Source organism: Plasmodium vivax, genomic scaffold (assembly GCF_000002415.2).
Source record: "Plasmodium vivax scf_6614 genomic scaffold, whole genome shotgun sequence".
Classification (NCBI taxonomy): Eukaryota; Apicomplexa; class Aconoidasida; order Haemosporida; family Plasmodiidae; genus Plasmodium; species Plasmodium vivax.
In genome coordinates this window covers 1-9,217 of record NW_001850251.1, presented here as the reverse complement: position 1 = coordinate 9,217, position 9,217 = coordinate 1, and the positions used below count along the sequence as shown (strand labels likewise).

Below are 9,217 nucleotides of genomic sequence, written 5' to 3'. Positions count from 1 at the left end.
TTTTTCAAATAAATATAAAATTATAGTATTTTGCTATATGTGCTTATAATAATGATTAATTATTAATTAATTTAATATAAAAGGCAATATTAAAGTTTTTTCGGAAAGGGTACATAGGTATAATTATTCTGTATATATATAAGTATAACTTACTATCCACAAAATAATGAAGTTGAAAAAATAATGATTAAAATTGTGTACACTGCTAATATTTATGTTTTTCTGTAGTTATAAGGATTTTGATAATTTTGTATACAACAGGAATCATACATAACAATGACTCTATCATTTATGATGTAACTATTATGCATATTCATATATCTATATAATTTATTAATGTTGCACAATTATTAAATAGTGTATATATAACTTATATGTGAACATATTACTAGTCTCACAATTGGGATAAGTAATTTATTAATAATCTAAATATAAATTAAGGATGTATTCAATCTATGATGCTGTAATTTTTATAAAATTTTAGTAAATATGAGGTTGAAAGGAATTATCAATATAAATTTTAGGTAAAAATTCTAAAAAAATGATACACTGTAGTTATAATTATTAATCGCGATATATTATGAAAATTAGAGTCTATTAATTATTTAGCTATAACTGTTATAATTCCGGTTATATTAAATTATTATGTAATATAATAAAGATTCATCAAGGAAAAAAAAARAAATATATATACATAATATATATAAAATAACGTAATAATTTTTCGTTGTTACTTTAAAATAAAAGAAGATTAATAGAAGAAATATATGGAAAAAAAGAACATTTACGTTGAGTTTTCTATATTGTATAATCATCTTAATAAATATTTCCGTTGTTGAGTAATAAAAGGACACTATTATATACTATGTAAGAATGTATATTTTTAAATTAGTTTATATGTGTACGTTCTTTATTACATCTTATTATGATTATTTTTTGTACAATTATTAATTTTTAATCTGAATTTTTATGAGATATATTGATAATTATTTTTTTTTTTTTACATTGAGATAAAAAATTTTAAATAATTATATATTTCAAGCATAATTATATTTGTCTATTCATTTTTACTTATAAAATGTATATCATTATATTATACATGTAATATGTTTTTTTTGTATAACTTTTCACATTTGGGGAATGTATCTATTGTGCAAAAATGTCTTGATGCATGTTTACAATAGTATATGTTTTGGCCTAATTAATTTATATTATTGCATAACTTTTGTAATAATATATTTATATGAATGATACATTCTGTATAATTTATTTAATGAATAAAGCAAAATTGAGTTAAACCTTTTATACCGTGCTTACTTCATAGATAAATTTGATTTATTAAAAAGAGTTATATTTTTTATATTGTTTCTTATTTTGATGATATTTTAAATAAATTTATAATTTTTGAAGAAATAGCGCAACACGGCCTATTCCGCGAGAGGATTTATATTGATTGGACCATATCCAATATGCCCACCTTCATATTCCTGAAAATTTGCGAAATCTGGTTGAAATCCTCTGAAACTGCTAGGAATTTGACGGAATCGTCCTCTTCTTCCTCCAAAAAAGGATCCAAATGGAGTATACTAAAATTAAGAGCAAAATTTAAAGAGTTTTAAACATAATTATATGATAACGATAATTTTTTTTTTAAAGTAATATAGACTTATGATTATATTTTTAAAACTTTGAATACCTTAAAAAGTACAAATAAAACACCCATCCCACCAGATACACCAAGAACAGGTGCTGGATCAACATTTTGTACAATGCTAGAAAAAGCGTTTTGTATATTTGTCATTACTCCTACATCTTCTGATTGACTCGTAGGGGACATTGATTTTTCTGGATGGGTATGAATATCTACATGGTGAGGCCTTTGATATGAAAACACGTTGAGTGTGTTATATGGGTCATCAACTCTTTGTTCTGTGAAACTTGCTTCTGGTAATCTTCGATATTGTGCATGTTGTGTTTCTCCATGTACTTCTTCTTCTGGTGTCCTTCCCAAATAATGCGCTGGTTCTTGGGCCGTTACTAAATGTTGATTTTCGATTGTTACCCCTGTTGCTGGTTTCTCTGGTTGATTTAATTCTGTTTGTCCTAGATTAGTTGATAGGGGTAATGTTACTTCTGTAATTGTCCTACTATCTGAATTTTTTCCTTGTAGACCAGTTGAATCTGTTTCTGATGGAACTGATAAACTTACTTTCGTATCTTTCTCTACATTATGTCCTACAGAATTGTGGGTATCTTCCTTTGGTAATGTTATCTGTGAAAATTTCGTTGGACATTCTAATTTAAGGTGCAATTCTCTTTTTACAATTAAATCTTTAAGTGATTTTAATTGATTAAATAAATCTTTATACGTTTCAGGAGAACTAAAAATATCCCTATATTCTCTAGCTAATAGACTAACAAAAGTACACGGTGGATGTGGGTAATTATGGTAAACGGATGATCCAAGTAGATCATACAGATTATACAACGTATTTAAGATACCCATTCTATGATATTCAATCGGGTTTAGAAGTTTTATATATTCCCTACATGAATTATTTTCATTGTTATATTTTATTTTTGAGTAAGTATGGGTAAATTCTTTGAAGATATCAAAAGATTTTTCATTATATAGGGAATTATGTTCTTCTTGAATATTTTTATTTAACCAGTAGTTAATATAAATACAACTTGGAACACGAGTATATTCAATAAAAGCATGATTTCCATTCAAAAACGTTGCTAGTTTTTTAAAATGATTATTATACGCAGAATATTCTCTTGTATTCATTTGTAACTCTGTCTTGGTTTTTTCTAAATTATCCTCATCTGTCGTACTAAAAGTTAATTTCTTGAAGTACTCATATAACGTATTGTAACAATTATAATGGAGATACTAAAGGGAAAAAGGATCAATCATAATTTATAACGAAATTAAAATAAAATTAAAATATATAAATTTTAATGTTATACAAGTTTCATATGTATTATTTGAATATATATTTATTTTATATATGCTAAATAAAAACTGATGAGTTACGTTTTTTGCATTCCCTTCACATGGATTCTTCTTCATTTTTTATTAAAAACAATTAAACTTGTTGTAAAAAATTGTTAATTTATTATTCGCTAAAATATTAGAGAAAGATATAAATAACATTTAAACAATGTTTTTTCGATAGATATTTTAAATTTAATCATGTAATTTTAGATATTATTTTATATATTATATTGTTCTAAATTTTATAATGAAATTTATAGCACAACAATAAATAAACTTGTATATTATGCTTATTTATTTAGTTATTCATATAATAAAATTTGGCTCAGTAGCTTAGCACGATACACAGGGAAATTATCAATTTATAGAAAAAATAGATATGTGCAGTGATTTTTATTATAATAATTTAATTTTTATTAACGTATTCTTTTGGAATACTCTTTTGTATTAAATATTTATATATAATATACTAATGCTTATTATATGTGGTATTTATAATTATCTTAATTTATAGTAAACAATAAGATATCACACAGTTTATTTGATGATCCTTAATGTAATATTCGAGGGTAAATAATTTACGGTAAAATGTAAAATTTTTATATCAAAAAATAGATATTTAAGTAAACGAAAATTATGTATTAAGAAGATGTAGTATATTCACATTAAATATAATGCAAATTAAATGATAAATGTATTTAATTATAAATCAATCTTAATATAATTTTAAAATAAAATGAATTCCTGATATATTATGAATTTCATGTGTTAACATATTATTATCCAATCTATCTTGTCATAGAAACTTTTTTTTATTTTGATCATTAATATAGTTTAATAAAATAATAGTAGAATTTGTCATAAATCATTAATTTTAAAGTATAACCAATTGGTTCATTTTATTCATTCATCATACGTCATGGGTACATCGCTTTTTATCACTGATAGCTTTAATATTTATTTTTTTTTTAGAACGTTATTTAAATTAAAATTATATTTTCTTAATATTAGAGAAATCTCCTTTAGAATGTGGAATAAAATAATATTGAAAATACATTTCTTTTGCACAAATACGAAAATATAATTATGGGAATGGAGTATTGCACTTAAATATGTTTTATAATTCATGTAATTAGTTTTATATAATATTCATAGTAGAATATATTAAAGTAAACTTAATTTTAACATACAATTTTAAATAATTGAGGACACATTTATTTCCATGCAAAATATTTTTCTGTTAATTTTAGCTCAAATATAATATATATTTTTATCCTCTTGAGTGAAATTTAATAAAAAATATTTTCATGCATGTTTTTCTTGTTATTTTTATTATTAGTTAAACGTATATAGAAAACATGTATCATATTAGAGAAATTAATAATATTGCTATTTTTTTTAAAATATAAATTTTATCAGTTAATAAGGAAATTCCACACATATATCATTAATTTTTTTTTTTCGTAATATATAAAATGAAAATAGTGGTTGTTATGAGTATATATAAGCACATAATGGATATGTTAACACACGTTCATTTATATTAATCTCCATTTTCTCCAATAAATATATAGCATTTAACATTAGTTATAAACTTTATAAACATTTATATGGAAGGTATATTTAAATAGATATTTCTATTATAATATCTCTCATGTTAGTTATTACTAATATATTTATATAATACTATTTTAATAATAATTAATTGTTTCATTTTTTATTTCAAGTTATTACCAAATAAAATAAAAGCAAATTTTCGGTGAAAAAGTAATTTCAGTTACAGATATTTATTAATACATGTATTAGAAGGAGGATTTAAAAAAATTAAAAATAAACATTGCCCCAGGTTATATACTAAAAAATAGAAAGAAATAATAATATTTACTTTACTACACTTTGCAAGTTAATGATATTTAAATATACCATATTTTTTTGCGTGATTTATATATTCATTTAATCAAAATTTCAATTATATTTTATGTAGCATGAACGAATAAATGAACCCTGCTTTTCATTTCGTTATCCACATACACAGCATAATTTTTCTTGTAATCTTGAATATATTTTTTTTTTTCATCGTGAATTTGTTCTTTCTCGTTTTAATTTGGTTGGTGTTTTTCCAAATGGAATAAACTATTAAAAATGTTGGATTAAATATTCTTATCCTTGTTAATAGTAGAAAAATAATATATATATTATATTACAGTCTATTTATATTTTCAAAAAAGTTATATATTTACATTAAACAAAATTAAGTATATTGCCAAAATTGGAACTAACATGATTACTATATTGAATACAATATTTACAATATCATCTGGATCATTACCTAATGATAGAAATATGAATGTACTTATTCTTTTTTTTTTAATTGGATAATTACCTTATATGTTGGAACCTTCTGTGCATAACTTCGTGTATTTACATTTATTATATATAAAATTTAGCTCCTTAGAATTACAAGATATATGTTTAAAATTTCTTAGTACTTCATAATATATACAAAAATATGCATGCGTAAAATTTTCTTTAACTTCATTATAAAATCGAAAATTTTCTTTGACATGTTTGCAATACATTGCAGAATATAGTTCACTTTGACTATAAATTATATTTTATAATCATCATAACATTCAATAAATTCATATAAAATATGTTTCTCCCTAAATTCACCTTTATGTATTTTATAATCCGTGAGGGAAATATATTTAAAATGAGTAGCTCTATAACTCATAGTAATGTATAAAACATTTTAGAAACCACGAATTATAGTTGAATTTTAAGTAATTTTTATAACATTATCATATAACCAGTATATCATATGTTGTACGATTTATTATCATTCGATGCTTTAGTTTTACCCATAAAATCAAGTATATTTAGTATAATGTGACAAATTTGCTTAAACAGTTCAATTATTCCACATTCTTTAATTTACTTTTTATATTATTTCCACATTGTGAGCATTTGGGGTCAGAATCAGTAATCATAATCAATTGTTTATTTAATTATACATAAAATACATATAACATTATAGTTTTCAAAGGAGAATACTAAAAAAAGTATAGGTATGTATAATTCATGGAAGAAATATATTTATATTATATTAGAATTATAAAAATATATATTTCATTAATTTGAATTAAAAAAAAAAAATACACGTACAACTTATGCAATGCTTATACCCTAATTTTCAGAGTATTCAATGGTTGGGTAAGGCATTATATATTTTGTTATAAAAATAAAAATATTGAATTAAAATTTTTATTTGTACACATATATTATATATTACAAAAAATTGTTAAATTGTGAGATAGATCACTAAGTATTTATATTAAATATTTTATTTATAAAAGTAATATTTTTCTTAAATATAATATTTCATGATGTACACATTTTATAAACTTATGTTAATAATGTATTAAATTTTTTTTTTTACATATATATATATAAAAGAATACGTGCATATGATTCCTATATTCCTAAAATATTCGGATTGGAAAACACATATATTAAATGAAATGCATGTGCAACATATTATACTTCTACTATGCGCAGTATATTTATACATTACGTATTGGTACATAAGATGCTAATACGTAAGAAATATACTGAAACAAGGCTATAACCGCTGTGTATGGAGCAATAGGTAATAATTTTCTATCGCATTATATGTTTATGTGCTTTATATTAAATTGCTATACATTATGATTTTTCTTGAATTTGAGATTGTTATATAAGAAATATCATAAAATGTATAATAACGAATATATATATGATGTTTACATTGTATTTATTGACAGAAATGTATCTTAATCTTTAAAATCCAAGATTAGTAAGATAATTTTTTTTGGTACCTACTTTACATATCATAATACAAATAATTATTTGGCCTTATATATTCTAAAATAAATTAATATATATTTATAATTTATATTTCGATATATTATAATTTCGTTATTTTACTATTCATTGCGTGAATTGAGAAAAATTTATTGTTAGATAAACATATTCATTTATATTTCCTCATTATTTTTGTCAATAAATATTTCATGGTAACTTTTTGGATAATCTTATATGTAGAATGGCACTAATCAAAGTAAACTCTTTTTAATTATAATTGCGTGTCTTTTTTAAAGGGATAATCATTTCAGGACCATACGATATATTATATCTACTTCTCTCTGAATAGAAATTCTCAGGCATAGAAAAATTTGCCATTAACTCTGGATTTGCATACGGATTAAAATTTGTTCTTGTTTTCCTTCCTAATAATTTGCTTATCCAGGTCCCAGCGGACGTATACTAATAAATAAAGTAATTTATATTATACATATAATTTGTAGTTTTATTTAAAAATGAATGAATTTAATTAAATGTAAAATATGGTATTTAATTTTATAATCATAATGCTAATTACATTGTACATAAGATAAGAAGGAACTAAAAATCCAGCAACTGATACAGCACCAGTTATACTTTTAGATGTTATAGAAGTGGTAGAATCATTTGAAAGAGTTGCAGCACTACCATTTTCAGAAACAGCTCCATCGAAATAAGGACTACGGGCATCGGAAATTCCTGCATCAGGCACCCTTACATCTGTAAATCCTCGTGATAATGTTGAACCTGGTCCTTCCTCTGTAGACCTTGGTGATGAATGTACTTCCTCTTCCTCTCTCTCATCCTCTTCTTCTATGTTCTTAATACGTGGATCAATTTCTTGTAAATTACATTTCCATTTAGATAAAAGATTTTGCTTCCTAACAGGAAAATACTTTTTAAATTCTTCACAATACTTATTTTCTTTTTCTTCCACTTCGCATTCATTGTAAAACTCGCCATAAATATTCATATGTGTGTTAAAATAAGTCTTATATTTACTATTACAGGATATATTATGATTAATATAGTGCATACTATAATTTTTGTAATCTTCTGAACAATCAAAAATTAGTTTAACTTTTTCAAAATCATCCTTATGCATATAAGGATAAGGATTGGTACAAACCTGCCCATTATCATTTTTTAAGATTTGGAAAAGTTTAAGAATAATTTCTGAATAGAATTCTTTTGCCGTTAATTTTTTTAATAATATATCGCCTAACCAAAAGTACAAAAAGATACAGGTATTGCTATAAAATTCACTTCTTGAACTCGTTCTATATACATAACATAAGGCTTTTAGAATTTTATCAGAATCATCTCGAGGTACTCTGTATTCATTTAATTTTTCTTTTGCTGTATTATAGAATGAATAATCTTGACAATTTTTCCATCCTTCATCTAATTTACCATAATAATATTGTGTATGTAAATTGCTTAATTCCTGATCCTAATTATTGGAAAAAATATAAAATATATATGATGTTTAACTTTTTATTTTATAGAAGCATAAATTAGAGAATTTTATTAAAAAACTAAATATTTAAATATACGGAGCTGTGGTTTTTATATAAATAAAAAATACTCCAAGATAATTAGACATTTTTAATTATGGTCAAAATTTGGGATACGCACAATAGAAGAATAATGAAATATATAAATGTGCGTGTGCTGACACATCAAAAAAGTCATATAACAAAATATGTAATTGTATGCTTATTCATCATAAATAAATATAAATAATTTTTTTTTATAGAATAAAATATATTTTAAGATCACTTTTACTATTATTTATTTTAAAAAAGATATGTTCATGTAAAATTTAGTTTAATAGAAAGGATTAAATAATGATTCAAACAAATGATATAATAAATTGAAAAATAGAAAAATATTCTTATAAGTTAAACTCAAAATATATTTATAGTATATCCATTCTTTTTTTTTTTAGTGTAAAATATATCTTTTATGTATTTAATTATAACTCATATCATATGTAATATAAGATAGTGTTAAGCATGAGTCATAATATTATAGTAGATTTCACATATATTTTATTGTAAATTCTTTGCAAAAATGCAATTTATATGTTAAATAATTTTTTTTTCTTACGTAAAATAGATTGACAATTATAATTATAATATATAATATAAATTATAAATATCAATAACGAGTATAATGAAAAAAATTATAAGGTATATATTAGTTTTTTTTAGATAATTATAAAAAAGAAACAACAATAAGAATGTAATAAATAATATATATAATTATAAAATAAATTTTCTCTATGTAAAAATAGGTTATTATATATTTTTTTTATAGTGGAGAAAATGT

General features: G+C 22.3%; 2 protein-coding genes across 2 annotated transcripts; both read right to left on the bottom strand.

Annotated features, from left to right (window-relative positions):
- Window positions 1-1,427: 1,427 nt before the first annotated feature.
- Window positions 1,428-3,076, bottom strand: PVX_014630 (variable surface protein Vir6, putative; the record flags this gene model as incomplete). The annotated part of the gene is made up of 3 exons (XM_001612517.1): window positions 1,428-1,586; window positions 1,697-2,896; window positions 3,041-3,076. The coding sequence occupies 3 exons, from the start codon at window positions 3,074-3,076 to the stop codon at window positions 1,428-1,430; spliced, it is 1,395 nt and encodes a 464-aa protein (XP_001612567.1).
- A 4,035-nt stretch (window positions 3,077-7,111) lies between these two features.
- PVX_014625 (variable surface protein Vir7, putative) lies at window positions 7,112-8,489 on the bottom strand (the record flags this gene model as incomplete). Its single annotated transcript, XM_001612516.1, has 3 exons — window positions 7,112-7,306; window positions 7,422-8,336; window positions 8,472-8,489. 3 exons carry the CDS (start codon window positions 8,487-8,489, stop codon window positions 7,112-7,114), a joined length of 1,128 nt encoding a protein of 375 aa, XP_001612566.1.
- Window positions 8,490-9,217: the final 728 nt, after the last annotated feature.